This window comes from Notothenia rossii, assembly GCF_949606895.1.
Source record: "Notothenia rossii genome assembly, chromosome: 7".
NCBI classification, from domain to species: domain Eukaryota; kingdom Metazoa; phylum Chordata; class Actinopteri; order Perciformes; family Nototheniidae; genus Notothenia; species Notothenia rossii.
Genome location: NC_136905.1, coordinates 67559840 through 67576965, shown reverse-complemented (window position 1 = coordinate 67576965; position 17126 = coordinate 67559840). Strand labels below are relative to the sequence as shown.

At 45.6% G+C, this 17126-nt stretch overlaps 1 protein-coding gene across 3 annotated transcripts in view; it reads right to left on the bottom strand.

The window, feature by feature from the left end:
- Positions 1-15040, bottom strand: part of LOC307013922 (cysteine-rich motor neuron 1 protein) — a 32265-nt gene extending 17225 nt beyond the window's left edge. Inside the window, exons 1-4 of one of the 3 annotated variants that reach the window (XM_079641543.1) lie at positions 14222-15040; positions 10211-10372; positions 9781-9954; positions 2084-2326 (exon numbers count right to left, since the gene is read on the bottom strand). In XM_079641543.1, the coding sequence (XP_079497669.1) occupies positions 2084-2326; positions 9781-9954; positions 10211-10372; positions 14222-14519 (877 nt within the window). In that variant the 5' untranslated portion in view covers positions 14520-15040. Of the gene's footprint in view, positions 1-2083; positions 2327-9780; positions 9955-10210; positions 10373-11671; positions 11693-14221 lie in introns of those variants that run through there. The other 2 variants (XM_079641545.1, XM_079641544.1) reach the window with 2 other exon arrangements.
- Between the last annotated feature and the right edge of the window lie 2086 nt (positions 15041-17126).

The following is a 17126-nucleotide window of genomic DNA, read 5'->3' as shown; positions in this document are numbered from 1 at the left end:
ATAGAAAATACAATAAGCACTTTAGCTGGCCGAAATCAAATGGCACAGCACCGTCTTTTAACGCTCACAGAAGCAATAGGAAGTCACATGAGGGGACGCTCACATGTGATTTCTGCAGTGTTTGTTAATGGTAATCCCTAAAACAACTTGCGGCACAGAGTCTAAATTCCAGTCATGCTTTGTGATGTTTAGTCTTCTCTAAATTGAGGTGAGGATTGGATGTGGAGATGGATGGGTCATAAAACAATGACCCTTAGCAAGTCTAAATAATTTACAATAGACTGTCACACTGGGGCTTCTTGTGGTTTAGAGGCGAATGAAGCAAAACCACTGTGGGAAAAATGATATTCCCAGAGATTAATACTAATGTGATTTATTACAAATAACTTTGCAGTTTTGATCGTGTAACAAAATAAAAATCGAATTATAGAAATACGAGTTAGATTGTGAGACCAAAACAATGATTCTTCACTGTCTCTCTAGTTGTATTTAACACAAACACAAGCTGAGTAGTGAGAACTGTGAGTGTGGTGATCTCAGCCTCGTTGCTCAACACCAGATGCAGGGCTCACTGCAGGGGACATATGCCATTTATTTTTCAGATAGAGTGTTGATTCATGTTAGACCACAGCTAAACAGGACCAAACAGGACCCTCTGTAACATCAGATGACATCAGGCCAGCACTGCGCTGCCAGGTCTGGTCTTCCACCCAGATACAGCCACTGCCCAGCCACTAGTGGAAAGAGTCTATCATCAACGGAGGCCAAAACACACAGGTGGGCTTTATTGTCACAGCACATACTGACCCTGACTAAATATGAGCCCCTCAGCCAAGAGGGCAATGGAAACAAGTTAATCAGTCGAAGCCTGACACGCAGAGACAATGGGGGGCCGGGTTATAGTCTGTTACATTAGAGGTTAAGTATGGTATTTGAAAGCAAATTACAGTAGCCTTCATAATGTATAAGACACAGTATTTGCAGCCAGTGCTTTGGGGGGCAAAAGAAGGACCTGGACGGTGTCTAGAGGGGCCCAGTGTGTGTCCTTGTCCTTGTCCATTTCCCTGTCTGTGGATCTTTCTGGCACGGCACGCAGTCATGCAGGCCTAATGGATGGTATGGGCAGCACAAAAGGCATCAAGCCCCAAGCCCAAAGAGCAGCAGACACTTGTTATCAAAACACTGATCCCATGGCCCCCACGGCTGCCATTCAGCCCCCGCCGGCCTGCCGGACTTGATTACCCTCCCTACCGGCAGACTGGAGCACATAAAAAGCATTCCCATCAATGAACTGTTGAACCTTTTCCCTTTGGACGTGTGACCAGACAGGAACCCTTTGACACAGCACTTCTGTTGAGCAAATTCGTTGCCTAAGCACTTTTCTGGTCACTGAGCTCGTTAAGTCCATTAATTCCGGGACACAGCACTCATTTATGCATGTGGAGGGGCCAGAATGGGAATTTGTTCTGTTGGTAAAACAGCGAATATTTGTTGGGAGCGTAGAGTAAACAGACCAATACCGCAGGTCCCCTCCCTGCCTTCCTGGCTGCCTCTGGGTCAGAGAGCTGAGGTTTCTCCGAATCAGAATCTGGTTTATTACCAAGTATCTTTTTATATGCAAGGAATTATCTTGGGGGTTTCGAACATACAGTAAGCATAGTAAGATATTGATATGGGATGACCATCTGAATTGAGCATTTTCTGTACGCCTATGTTTCCCTCTAGGTAAGACTAAAAGAGTATGTTTCCGATCAGCCATCTGCTTTAAAAGACCCATTATTTTTCATATCTCTACAGGCAATAGAAAAACTGGTGGATACACCCCCTGCAAATATGTCTTTGAACCATAGTCTCAACACTGGGAGGCATCGGCCGAGCCTGATAAACAGCCCAATAGTAATTATCCAATCAGCAGCTTTCCTTTTCATCTGTGGACCTTTGGTCAGCAGGGAGGAAAGCCTTACTCTGAGGAAAATAATTGCTTCCTCAAAGGCGATGAATCTCACACCGACTGTGGCATTGCTACCCCCAGTTGGAGGCCAATCGAAGCGGAGGGTACAGCGTGCAGTTCAGTGCAAATCACCTTTCTGGCACTCAAAGACATCACAGCAGTCTCCCGGCTGGCCGCTGGCCTCGCTGAGCGGCACGGCGCGCTGTCCGCTCGGGCACTGGGGCTTGGGGCAGGCGTGGAGATCACAGGTGCACGTGGGCGGTATGGAGGGGCAGCAACCAGAAGGGGGCGTGTAACTCTTGGTCAGAACTGAACCCTTAGGGCAGGAGGGCACCTGCAGATCAGGACACGTCACCCCAGCACACCTCAGCTCCTCTGAAACACACAGAGATTGTGCACGTTCATGTTTAGATACATAAAGTAAAGCTAAAAAGGGACAGACGGAGCTATTGCAGCTGTTTTTTTCCTATATGAAGACAATCTGTAACACCACCTTTAACTGTGCCAGACTCTGACAGTGCCCACTCTGTTCTCCTAGAGGAAAGGAGTTTTTTTTCTGTTCTTACACGTGTGTGCACGTGTGTGAACGATCCTGGTCGTGTCAGTCGAGCCACTTAAGCACAGCGCTACTCGTGTTACGGTGTAAAGGCTGAGTTCACACAGCCACCCAACACAAACTCTGTGCACAGATCAGATCCCCACTTCAGTCCGTGACAGCTTCACAGCATCCTGTCAGAGAAGTGAGAGTGGCGCCCTAGACACGACAAGGCTCTCTCTGCGTATCCTGTCTGCGGGCCTCTGATCCCACCCAGCCAGTTGCAATCCAAACAGCCCCTCACTCACTAAAACCAGCCATTAATACCAGCCAACCTTCAACAGAGCTTTTCCTCTTGCCAGTTTAGAATCTCCCCTCGCTTAGCATACCAGGATGTGTTTGTCTTTTCTTTTGCCAGAGCCAACATAATTGCTCTGATACCCCTTGTTAAAGGGGAAAGAGGTGCGGGGGTACTGGAAATCTGGGCAAGGGGCTCAGGGGTGTATTTTGGAGCCAGTTCAGGAAAAGAAAAGTGGAGCGCCCCTCTGTACCACCATTGTATGAGAACAGTAGCTACCTTAGAAAGATTGGATTACCCAAACCAAAGGGACGTGTTTATTTTGGTTCTCAGTGTCACTGTAATGTATACAGTGCAGCAAGCAGAAGACAATGATTGGAGAGAGCAGAATCACATCCTGTCTTACAATTGTCAATCATTGAGTAATTTCCAAGTTCCCCTGCTGAAAGCACAGTAAATACACACTTTGACAGCTGAGAGTGAGAGTGTGAAGGCAGCACTAACCAGTGCAAAAAGTATGGATGAGAAAGAGGAAAATCCAGCAATCTAGTTTAATCATCGCTGACTTTTATAGGAGAAAATATGTCAACAAATGACTGCCTAAAGAGAAAATTAAATAAAGTCATTCATGATTTAGTTATGAGTAATCCTTAACAATCATTGCATGCATATCGTTTTTGACGAGAGGGATTGATATATAGGCTGAGGTTACATAACAGGGCTTGAGGTTTTGGCCATGTTTCCAGAAGCTGATTTTATTGATGGGCTTCCCAGACTGGCGCTGGCTCCCGGCGCAACAAGAGTCTCTCAGAGGATGTGCCTCATCTCTGACATGTGAGGACCTGTAAATTGATCCCTCTAGGTTTTCCCACAAAATGGGGGAACCTGAACTGTTGAGCAGTTCAGGGTGCAGACTTCTGATCCTCTGATAATGATTCTGCTCAGTCCTCAACCCCAGAGTAGGACCTCTGAATCATACTTTATACTCTCAACCGTTCCTAATACTCTGCCGACAGTGCAACTAAGACGTTTTTGATGTCTGCCTGACGTAGAATAAACAAGGAGGAAAGGGGCTGTATGACTGACTGCTGTATTATGCTGAGTGTGGGCAACATTTCTGACTGATGAAATTGAGGATAAGGGAAACTTTGAATTTTTCTGGCTCCAGATAAATAGAGCCGGAGTGTGAGGTATCTGTACTGTACTGTTTACCCAAGCAACCTGGGAACAGTGAGGACCGCCACAAAGCTCTCATTGATAAACTTTGTAGCTGAATAGTGTCATAGAAAATGAGGGAAAACCCCCAAATTAAGGGAGGCTACAACCCTTTTAACAGTTTTTGGCCTCATTCCTAAGCTTGAGTTAAATAAACTTCAGTTGGAAGTGCTGATTGGTGAATGTTTTACTTCCAATAATGTCTAACTATGTCTGCCGCTGCTCAGTTGAAGACTGGTTTTGCATATGAAAACCTCACACTGTTTTAAGCCATTGAAAGGGTCTTCCACGGAGTTCTGAGATAAAAAAACAAAAACACTTTTGGGCATTGTATGTGTACCAGAGAAGGCTGATTACTCCTTCAGTGGTGATAATGACTGGGGTGAGAGTGTGCTGGGAAAAGCAGCTGGCAGACACACCATTGTTATTCAAATGAATAGAATTGTATCCATCCGTGGAAATGGTCCAGCCCTTGCAGGTCCAATTAATATAATTTTCTAGCTGGCCCATTCATGAGCATAACAGGCAGACAAAGAGGAGAGAAAAAGTCAGAAGCAAAAGGATTTCATCCTGTGCTGTTTTTGTTCTATCTCGCTGCATAAATGGCTTTAATTAGAGAGTCAGCAACCAAAGGACCAATCTTCGCATCACAATGGTGGCCATACTCCAGCCCACACAAACACAAAAGGCCTGATTTGCTATGCTCGATAAATTCACTGTAGATGAGGCATCATATGCTCATATAAAACTGTAAGATAACAAAGAATTGAAAACCTTTGACCTCAATTCAATTCACCACACACACACACACACACACACACACACACACACACACACACACACACACACACACACACACACACACACACACACACACACACACACACACACACACACACACACACACACACACACACACACACACACACACACACACACACACACACACACACACACACACACACACACACACACACACACACACACACACACACACACACACACACACACACACACACACACACACACACACACACACACACACACACACACACACACACCACGGGTCTGGAGGAGGTGGGATGCGGAAATTGCTTCATTACCACATAATGGTCTCTTTTGTTAACAATGCATATTTTTGGCATCTCAGCAGTTCATTGAAGAAAGAAAAACACCTCATATCTAAATGGGTTTTTCTTCTTCTCATGCCCTGGTACAAGGAGCACAGTCTTTCCCCAAACCAGTGCGGCTGGGCCAGGCAGAGGAGGCTGTGTTGACAGCCTGAGTTTACTCATGGAAAAAGCTCACAATGTGAGTTCTGTTCACCGGCTTACTTTGGAAGCAAGTCAGTGGAGAACAAAGCTGTCTCAGTCCAGCCGCCCTCCGTGGGTTTTTTGGTCTGTCCTCAGGTTTTATAAAGTTGCTCCGCAAAAAAGGACACATCAGGGCCGTCTCTCACTTAAAGCTGCGGGAGCCTGGCCTGCTGCCCACCAGCAGTTTAACTGAGAAAGTCTGCATTGTGCACTGTTTGTATCAGAGGGTGTGAGTCAATGTGTGAGGACGCGGAGCAGGTCTGGGAGGGGGTCTGGGTCACTTGGTGGGAACTTCACACCATGGTCAGAAGCTTGAGGTAGACGGGCGTAGGCACGCAGCAGCCGGCAGGCCTGCATGCCTCACTCTCTCACTCTTTGGCTAAATATTTGCAGATGAAAAACGTGATCTCAGTGTCCCGGGTAACGCCGCTCACAGCTGTGAATGACCGTGTCTGGGTGATGTAATGAGAATGTCCATACATATGTGCACATTTGCACATAGATTTTTCAAGTGTTTGTGTGTTAGCACAGCAAGTGTACATTCCATTGAAACACACCCTTCCCTTGCCGTCAGATGGCCAATAAGATTAGGCCACTGACAAAGAGCTCTAGGGACTTCTATCTAACGGGCCTGTCCTTTAGAGATCAACACCACGCATGGTCAACCGTTATATCAGGCACAAAATGCATCTGAAAAGGCTGAGTATACTCTGCTCCAGGGTACTCTACATGATGCACTGCTAAACATAAGTGAACAATCACATGTACTGTCACTTAGAGGACACTATAGGCCTACCTCAAGATGAAATGACTGTATAGGAGACCTGGGGGTAGACAGCTGCTGGACAAATCGTTAACGAGTTGAGCTATGTATGGATTGGACCATATGGATGTTATGCCTTTCAGGGAAAGGAATGGCTGATAATGGATGAAATGTGCTTGGGAACTAAAGGAGTTGGCTTCCGCTGCAGTTGGGCTGTCTTTGATTTGTTGATGGTCATGGTTGGGTCTGGGGTTTTAGGTCTAGATTTTGTGAATGAAGTGAGGGTTTGAGCGAGACATTCAGACTTCACGTGTATGTGTCTTGGCTTCTTCCGCTGAGCTAATGCTGGATGGTTTGGTTTAGAGGCCAACCATGAGTAGTCAGTGGGTTGACGACTATTCCATCATGCCTTAAATGGAAGTTCTTTGTCTCAATCCCCACACATGAGTTATGTTTCCTCGCACACACTGGGAAACGAGCAGTGTCGAGCGGTAGCCATAGCTTTCGCAGACGGCTCACACAAACACACTCCGCTGAGACGTCTCGCGCCCCTGCCAGCCGGCAGCGGTCTGGCTCGGCCAGTAATAGCGCTGCCACAAAGAGGCTGCAGCCAAGCAGAACTGAGGCCCTTTCACAAGGGCAGAGAGGGGCAGGGCGGAGGTGGCAAAGGAAATGTAGATTTGTGGGAGTAAGGTCAGTTTGTGCCATGGCATCATAGTGGGCACCATTTCCCCGTCTGGTGAACTGCCTGTGAACTTCCGCAACAGCAAGTAAGTAGACAACTCAACTGCTGTAGCATGGCTTGAGTTTTCAACTGACATCATTCATTATATTCTATTAGCAAATATTAGAAATAAAGGATACTTCACCCACAAAATGACCATTTGTGTATCAACTACCGGTACTCCCCCTATGTTACCATGAATACACATTTTTTCTTGATGCCTCCACGGTGGACACAGAAACAAATCCAGAGAAGATTCTTCATTAATTTAAATAAATGGGGGCCGCATTTAACAACACCAAAACTATATAAATCTAAATCTCGCTAATTTGCAGTATTGAGCTTTTTTATCCTTAAGAGTTTCAATATAGTTTTGTTAGCACCATATACTTCAACCTCATCTAATTTGATATATTTTTTAAATGTTCATTCACCATTGTGGCATGCGAGGAAACCAATGTTTTCTATAAGTATTCAAGTTAAACAGGCTGAGTAATTGATATACAAATGGTCATTTTGTGGATGAAGTATTCCTTATAGTGATGCCAATCGCATGAATCACCTAAACACTTCCAAAATGCAACTGCTGTTGCTTGATTTCTCTCAGTGAGCAACAGCAGGGGAATTCCTCTAAAATAACAGTTAAGGGCCTTATCATGAATGAAATATGTAAACTGTCCCGGACAGAGTGTAAAATAACCAAACACCACCCTACCAAGACCCTGGGGCCTGTACTTGACAAAAATACCCCGACTAAATGGTTGGCCTCAGTTGTGATTTCCTATCTTCCTGCGTCCCCCCCTCCCTCTCCTTAACTTATCACATCCTTTTTCCCTGACAAGCGGCTAATAACCAGTGGCTTCTGATTGAACTTTTCTAGCCAAATTACATCAGCGTTTTGAAGGACACAACCCAACTGGACCTACACGAGGCAACATTAGGCGATTGAACGCTACAGTGGTAAAGTGGAGATGATGTTGCGTTTTAACAGATCAGTGTGTGTCACAGGGGAGAGATGAACCAACAAGACCACTGAGTGAGTCAGAGAGAAAGTGGGAGGCCAAACCAATACCATGTGTGAGCTTAAGCAAGATTGTCCGACTGATGTTGGAACATGATTTCTAGCTGTGTGAAGTGTCATCAGTCAAGCTATTATGCACTAGAGGGAGGTTTACCTTCAGTGTCACATGCTCGCAGCCAGGGCATGCTAACACGTCTTAATGACTGTTTGTGTCTAAAGACAATGAGGGGTTGATGGACGTAGGGCAGAGCGAATAAAAGTCTAACCACAGAGTCCCGGTGTGGTCACAGAGGCGGGTCTGGCTGGTGACAGACGAAGGGGAAATCTGTGCCGGGAACATCTACAAAAACAAGATATTTATCTCACACAGACACGAGTGCTCCCAGATATAGGCTCATCACACTCACACACACGTGATGATATATAAACACATGCATCTTTCCTCTTGTATAGTTGCAGACGCACACGCACATTTTTACTTAATGAGGGGCCATCAGCGGGGTGGGTGTGTCGCAGTGAGAACTCATAAGCTGCTAAAAAATGTTGTTTACAGTTTTCGCTGGTGCGAGTTTAAACTGTCATCCGTTGACTTTGAGATGGGGGAGTTACAAAACAGAAGATATATATTTCACTGTAACACCAGACTTCAATGATGATACGTCTAAACAATATGATGTTTGATGAATACGCTTCCTGTGGGATTTACCGATTAACATCCACACAGCTGTAGGGTAATTGTTCTGGAAGAACTACAGTGTTATTTGCAGACTAAATAATCTCAAATATGTGTCTGTGGCACATTGCCAGCCACTGTTTTTTTCCAACTAAAGGGCAGTTCTTTCTCTGAAATATCAGCAATAGAGAGTAACATGGATAAAAAAACACTTAGTCACATGCTTTCGGCTTAATCTGTTCTGTTGAGTATTTTCTGGTTTCAAGGTTTTTCAGAAGGTTTTACTATGGTCTGCCTCGTTAAGCATTATGAGGTTTACCCAACACACACCGAGGTTGACTGAGTTCAATCAGCTGCAGTCAGGTCCTATTTGCATGTGTCAATCAGGAGGCAGGAGCTGCCCCTTTGCACCTGTCTATCTTCCAAACACCTCACAATCACAATGAGGAAGCTTAACTCTCCCTGCCAATAACATTTTTCACTTAGAAGTGTCAATCAGAGAGACTCCTCAGAATTTCAGTTATAGCACACTTGTTTCTCCCACATCATTCGAGGGATTTTCTTACTTCAAGCATTCATCTTAAACTGGATAGATTTATACCTTATGGACTGTATCCTGTGCCTTAGGGTCACCAACCATTTCCATCATCAGTCTCAGAAACACCTCCTGTGGCAACTGAGACTTTTTTATGTTTTTGTTACTCTGTCAGTCAGGTTCACACCTTCTCTCTTTCACTCTCTACATCATTTCATCATGTTTTCTTTTCATGACATTTGTCTTGCTCTTTTTTTCAATCCATGTTGTCATGAGAAGTGGAGTGCATTATAATAACTGGCTGTTGAGCTTGCCCAGTGAGTCCTTGCAAATATTCAGGGAGATTCATTGCACGATAAAACCAGATTTTTTTAAACATTTGATCTTTATAAAGATCTTCGCTTAAGATTAAAAGTGACAATATTCGGAGTCACAAGCTATGCATTGGTTGGAGGATAAATACTTCTTTTAACACATAATGTGCAAGGACATAAGGAATTCTTTGTTCCACGGAGGCAATTTGTACAAAATCGCGGTTATACCTTGAGCGGATGCTTTATATCATTGTTTATGCTAAGCATAACCTCTGTATATGTACTATTATTCAGTAGTGTAAAAGAGCAGAATTTAGCATAAGTTCTTCTCAGGTGTAAACCGTTACATCTACCAAATAACGTGAGCTGAGTGAAGCTACTGGTCGGCTGCTGCTGTGTGGTTTGCCAGTTTTCAGTTGCAGGTCATTTGAAGGTTACCTGCGGCTTCCTGGCACTGGCTGCGGTTGATGTAGGCAAAGTGGTGGTGGCAGCTCTGAGACTCGCACACACAGCCCTCAGCGGTCAGGTTACACCCAGAGAACATGCAGGCCGGGTTGGAGGGTCCAACATACTTCTCTCTGTGTCTTTCCCGGTGCTCGTGCCTTCGACCCTCTGAAATCCACACACACACACAAACCAGTCATCAATGAGTCACAGACAATGGCACCACTCAAGGGTGAGTGGGGAACAGTATCACAAAAACCTGCGCTTGTGTGTCATCACTATGATATGTAAGTAGAATTAGTCACCTAAGAGCCACATCTGTTATGGATTAGCTCCTCTCAATGGACAGCATTATTCCCTCTGACTCAAATTCGGAGTGTGCGTGTATCTGTGTTTCATCATGTGTCGGAAGGGGAGGGCTCACCTGACTTACTGGCCTTCGTGCAGGATTCTTGATCTGGGTATGTGAACGAGCCCAAGCAGGAGTGTCTGGCATCACACACACACTGACCTCCAGCTTTGTCGCAGCCCGTCATCAGAGGACAGCGCTCGTCCTCCAGGCCGGCCTCTGGGTGATCAGGAAGCTCTGCAAAGAGGGGGGGGGGGGGGGGAAGGACATTAAGATAGAGGACAGTTAATGATCATCGACTGGTATGTCCATTTTAATTTGGTACATTAAAAAGGGACATTCACAAGCTGAAATGGGTCAAAACATGTTTTCCCCTCATAGTGCAGAAAGGTTAGCCAGCATCGATTGCAAAACATTGCCCCAGTAGCACCACTACTGAAGTGTCTAGAGTATTTCTGTGCTGCCGTACATCCTCCCAGTCCTCGTTGCGCCATGCTACTTTAGCCATTGAGCCCATTTGTTTGCTTTTGTTCCACAGCATGGGGCCCTCCCAGGTTTTCCATTCCTGCTGGCTGCTAGGACGCCCCTCATGTGCCAAGGCCACTCGCACCATACCCACATATTGTTCCTTTGCCCCTGAGATGGCACCTTGGGGCTCTGCCCAGCTTGGACCAAGCTTCACCGTACGAAGGAATGTACGAGGGAGTAGTGCGTCCCAACAGGGTTCCTTTCTCATGCATGCACGAAAAAACACATTTTATACCCCTAAATTATCCTCCTTCACAGTTGTCCAAGTGCACTAAGAGTGGCAGCAGAGTAAACAGGATAAGACAAACTATAACCCAGAGTAACCCTTCCCGAGCGTTTTGCTCCCAGGCCTCAATCAACAGTGTTGAAGCATGATTGGAGCTTATCATAACACTCTGGCTTTCTTCTGCAAACAGCTACACACCACAATGCACAAGAGAAAAGGTGAGAAGGTTTACCATTTAATATAAACACAAACACTTCATAGTAAATTTACCAGACCACTGCAACAGCCCTACCTGGCATAAAGTGTCCTACAGTATGACGAAAATGATTTTCTTTTTCAGTGAGGGTTCGCAGGAATAATAATAAGATGACTCAAAGTCACTGGAAAGAAATGGGAGTTCCATGGCTTTGCTTTCATATGCCGTAAATCCTAATAAAACACATATGTTGATCCATATTAATTTAAAACAGATATTCCACTATGGGAAAAAGTCTGTCTCTTACTGTAATAGCTTGTAGTGAAAGTAAATCAATGTGACTGCAAATTAAAAAAACATCCTTGGAAGTTTAGATTTGTTTGTGTGGAATGTCCAGGGTGGTGGACGATGCTCAAAAGCACTCTATTAAACACCAGCTGCTAATTGAACAGGTGAAGGTAATACCTGCTACCTCTAACCTGAGGCCGGCCGTTAATAGCTCTCCCAGACGACCAGCCAGACTGGCAAAGCACAAGCAGCCTTTTCAGTAAACCACACCAAAACTTTCCCTGCGATTTCCTTTCACCTTAAAATGATCCTCCGCTCCATATTTTTTCCTTCCAGCGGCTTTCCTGTGCCTGGGAGGGAATTTTCATTTGAAGGTGGTGTTGGCAGTGGTGCCGGTCTGTGTGTGGTGCTAAATCTGGCCTGTAGAAAAGAGGTAACATTTATAAAAAGGCTGGACGTTGTCTAGTTACTTCATTTTACGCTTGACCTCTGTCAGCCCAGTTTGTGCTAAGCTGGTCTTCCTCAGCCTAGCCCCCTTTAGCCTGACCCTGGTCCTGTCTGGCCTCACTATCTTCTATCTGACATGATTCTTGCCAAGGTCTTTGGCTTCATCCCAGGGGGATTCCTCTCTTAGCTACTGAGACTGCTTGTCTTGGCATCCATGTCCAGGATGGGAAAGCTGACCTCTAGAGGCCTTCTGGCTGATAGCGAGCTAAAAAGGAAGTCTTTGAAACATTAGATAATACTAGAGGAAGGGAGAAGTAGAAGGCATGCGAAGAAGGAGTGCAGTGGACATAGCGTCCCTGCAAGAGAGACTTTCTGTTACGTTGTGGTATGTTAAGTGCTGCTTGAGGTTGGGGAGACTTGCGGGGGAGGGGAGACAATGAGAACATCACAACAAATAATTTAGCTGCTAGGACTTAATGATTTCATCTGACTGAAAAATGCAAATATGAGAAGGTTTAAAGGCCTGGGTGACCCAGAGCAGGTGCTTGAGTATACTCACAACACGCCTGACAGACTCAACCTGCAACTGCAACATTTGTTTCAATTTTCACGGTTTAGGTGTCAAATTAATTCATGGGAAAAACAGATTTTACTATCCCGGGTATTGCTAATACTATTTCCTGTGGCCCCTTAAAAATTATATTTTGTATTTTCACTATTCAAAGGCAAACAACGGCTGGATTTATACACCTCTCACTCATCAGGTAATCTCCAGCACTATTCTAATTATTTTTAGATGTCAGTTTCATACATAACATTTCCAGGTCCAAAACACAATGATAGGATCAACAATAACTGGGTGTTGACACATCACAGAGGTATGCTATTTATATAATATGTCACCTGCCACAGGTTGTTTTGTCTCCACATTAAAATATTTTGACCACCCAGAAAATTAAAACTGAGCAGAAAAGCAGGGGATCAGAAAGCGGAAACATTTACCCCCTACTCCTGATTGCGGGGCTAATCACTTTAAGACCCTTGCCGCTCTAGTAGGGAAATCTGGGAACAGCCTACCGCAGCCTGCCTACTGTGGCCCCTGAAAACACACCGGGAGGTGTTGATTTACCCCCACCTACACCATTTGAGATATTGGGTTTGCGTGTGTCTGATTTAGGGGTCAGCAGCGTGCTCCGAGGCGAGGCCCCTGGAGCCACAGGACCAGAAGAGGCACAACTCAATCAGAGGAGCCATTAGGTCTCCCACTCTCTCCAAAGCTGTTAATTTGCAGAGGAGATGTCCTGCAGGCGCCAGCCTAACTTGTACACGAGGCACAATCAGCAGCAGCGTCTCCAGGGATGGCCTGGGGTTCGAGACCCCTGGAAAACCTTCCTGCAGCCCTGACTTGGACCACCCCACAGAGGGATGATGGGAGGGCAGGGTCAGGGGATGCAGACACCCACTATGAGCTGCTTACTCTCAACAGTCATGTCGGTCTATTTCAATCATTCCGAATCTGGCTGGAAGCAGGGCAGGTGGAGGGGCTGAGGGGGGCTACCAGCAGTTATTTGTTCTTCAGGGGAAGGACATTGCTACTTACTTCGTTCCCTGTGAGGAACCTGACACCATGCACAGTTCTTTGATGCTCAGAAAGTTGCTCAAATTGTGTGTAAAATGAGCACATCCACAATCTAACAATCCAACAATCCAACACTGCCTGGAACAGCACAGTGGATTGTGTGGATTCACAAAATTGTTTATGAAATTCTGCAGGGGACTTTTTTTGCAATCGTGCAGTCAAACCATTATAACTCTGAGTCAGACATTTAAAGCTCATGGTGGTAAACAATAAATACAAGAAAGGGGCCGATCATTATACAATCCCTTTCAGCAACTCTTGGCCAAGTCATTAATAATCCCCAATTGTGACTTCCCACATTCAAACAAACAATCAGTTTGGGTTTTTCTGAATTAACTATCTTTTATAGGAATGCCACTTTCGTTTTTAAGCAAAGGGAACATAACCCTACTGAAGCTGAAGTGTGACCTAGTGCCAAATCACTCCTGCCAAACCAATTGTGATGCCCCTGAGCGGAGAGTGAACGAAGCATTGAGGAGAAGAAAGAGCAGTTGAACATGACTCCTCTCCTGGCAGTCAAGAGCCCCTCAGACCTGGGGAGCTGCTCCAGGCATCCAGAGAGAAGGTAAACACTGACACAGCCACTGCAGTCGGGACTTAACTGACATTTGAATAGCGATGCCCTCAAGCCACATAAAGGAAGGGGATGGTTTCCTACCGAATGAGTTGCTCTTTTATTGGTGTTAACAGCTCAAAAGCGCACATGTATTCACCCAATACTGCCACAAGTGGTATGATTTCATAGGAAATGACACTACCCACCTTTACATACTCCAGTTTCAGGGATAGTGGCTGCTTCGGTTTGGTTAAAAGAGGCGCAGGTCAGTCCCAGGGCGCAGTAGCCGTTCACCCAGTCCTGTCCGCCGCAGGGCTCCCACTCCAGCCGGGCACACCGGTCACAGCATCCGCACGGATCCCGAGACAAGGTCCGGCCCCCGTCACAGCCGCGCGGGGCTTTGACGAAACATGTCCGGAGTTCACACGGTGTGCACTCATGAGCCGAGAGCGCCCGCACCAGAAAAAGGACGTTTAATAACATAACGGAGCACTTGCTGAACATGTTTCCCAAAATAGAGCGCCTAAGTTTCCCAGAGAAATAGTCCGCTTCTGGTCTGGTGATAAAACCACATGCGATGTACACTACACTGCTACATGTAACTCCAAAGTTGAAAAAGTCTTCCTTTAAAGTGTTGTGATGTCTCGAGCACACACTTCAAAAGCAAAAAAACACCACGAGACTGAAGTGTGCGGATGCGTTTAGAAGGGGCAGCAATATCCAAAGGTTCAGTGTGAGCAGGTAGACACGCACGTCTCGAGCGTCTCAGCTGATTTACGTAGAAATCCAGGAGCGAGTCTGTGGAAGTCCAGAGAGGTTTTACTGCTGCTGCTGACAGCGACGCACGAGAACGCAATCTGAGTCTTAAATTGACATGCAGGCATATAGAAATTAGAGGTGCACCCCTCCCCCTGATTGACACAGCCACCGACCAGTCACAGGGAGGGAAAGGAGGGAGGATTTGAACTGATTTATCCCCGCTTGGCGACTCGTCTCCATGTTGCGCAATGATGCAACTTTGAGTGCCTTGAATGCAAGTTGCTTTTCTGCGTCATATCATGTAAAAAGCTGCAATTTAAACGGATGGCTAATTCAAATGTGTTTGAAGTATTGTTTCCTTGTAAGAAAATGATGAATAAGTCAACATTTAGTCCTTGCTTCAGATCATATTATGTTAAAACTATAAAACTATATTGTTTACACACTCCAATAAAGGTGTGAAGACTATAATTTCCCTTATTTAAATGATATAGGACAATGGCAATACAATTAGACTACAATAGTCCACACACTCTTTCTCCTTTATGATAATATATCTTATGTCACCATGTGCATTTACAGTGTTGTCACAAACCCCCTTAATGTTCTCTATCTCTGTTCAACAAAACAGCCATAAAGTCTTTCAGAGCCCCATAATCAAACATTATCAAGGCTGTATATCATTCCACAGCTTTAACTTTTGTGTGCGGATGAGTGCGTGCCTGCTTGTGTTTGTCGGTGTCCGATTGTGTATGCAGGTGGCTTTGGAAGAGGCAAAAGGTCATCTGATGTTTGTTGAAGCAGTGTTTGTGTGCTTACATTGGCAGATGGATGGTGTGAGTGGGCAGAGGGCACAGCTGGGGGCTGATTGTGTCAGTGCCACAGACACTGCAGACCTAGAGAAAGCAATACAATGCGTATAAAAACACAGTTTGTCCCCCATTTCTGCTGCACAAGTGAGCAAGACCGGAGCAGACATATTTTTTTTCTTCCCACGGTGACAGTTTGTGTAGTCCTCAGAACCAGTCGAGTGTGATGATTGCAGTTAAGTCTGCTGCTTTAGCTGCCAGCTCTGAGCAAATTATAAGAGTAACTGGAAAGTAATAACTTATTAATAGAAATCAAATACAGTATCAAAAGCCTGAAGATGGTGCAATATTAGGGATCTTGGAAACGTTTCCTTTTCAAACACCATCACAATGTCAACGCACAACAACACCTCCTTCATTTGCAACATCTGCTGGAGCCACCCGCTCCAACACAAACACAACATCCAGGAAACAAGCCCCGCAGCACGCATAATCAGGCCTTGCAACACAACTCGACTCTTGTCCTCCAGCTCTCTCTCCACCCTCCCTCGCTCCATCCCCTCCTAAAAGCTCATGTCAAATGGGCCGACCGGCTGACCACTGGCTGGACACCCACTGCTGGTTGACGACAGATCAGACCAGGACTTTGGAGAGCCTCAGGTTCCTTTTACTTGCAGAGTTTGTGGCCCAGCGGCACTGACCTATTTGCCTGGGCGAAGGGCTTTCAACCGGAGCCAGCTGGCTTCTTTCACAAACCTCTCATCCTGCTATCAGGGAGCAGAGGTTTGTTTTTTGCCAAGCAAAAAGGTCACCTGAGCAACTTTCTATCTAGCAAACAGTCTAGAGGATCATAAAGGAGTCATTTTGTCTCTCCGGAGGGCAGCAGGGGTAGCAATTAACAGCAAAATGACTTTGACTAAACTAGAAGAAAACCCTCATTAGCAGTCTGAGTATATGCTCTGTCTCAATTGTTGCGTGATTGAGGCATTTGGAAAAATGTGCTATTGTTAAGTCTGGCGTCAAACACACAAACACAGTGGCATTATCCATTTATGACTTGTTTTCATTTGAAATGAGAGGAGAATTAAGCTTGAATAAAGCTAATTATGTTGTTGAGTTCCTTGTTCAGTAAAACCACAGCACAATCTGCTCCATGTGAGTCTCTGAATGGAGAAACAGGGGGAGTAGGCGGGGCAGTGAAGGGCGTTTTGCAAGGCCTGAATAACAGTAGTGTGTGTGTGCTAATGATGTTCGGAGTCACAGATCTCTGGGAAAAAACAGCAGTGCTGTTGGGGCACCAGTTTCCCTGTCTCCTACACTGAAGTCCTTTTTTCAATGATTGTAATCCAGGCTTGTGAAAAAATACAGCTTTGGGTGGGCCAAATCATCCCTGGCCCCTTAAAAATGGAGGGGTCATGTTGTGGGACCTCTGCCATCCACCCATAATGCTTCTTGTCTATCTTCTCCACAAGCAGCTGATTTACACCCGCCTGCTGTCGCGGCGTCAGGCTGGTGGTGAGGAGGTGTTTGAGCAAGTAGATGG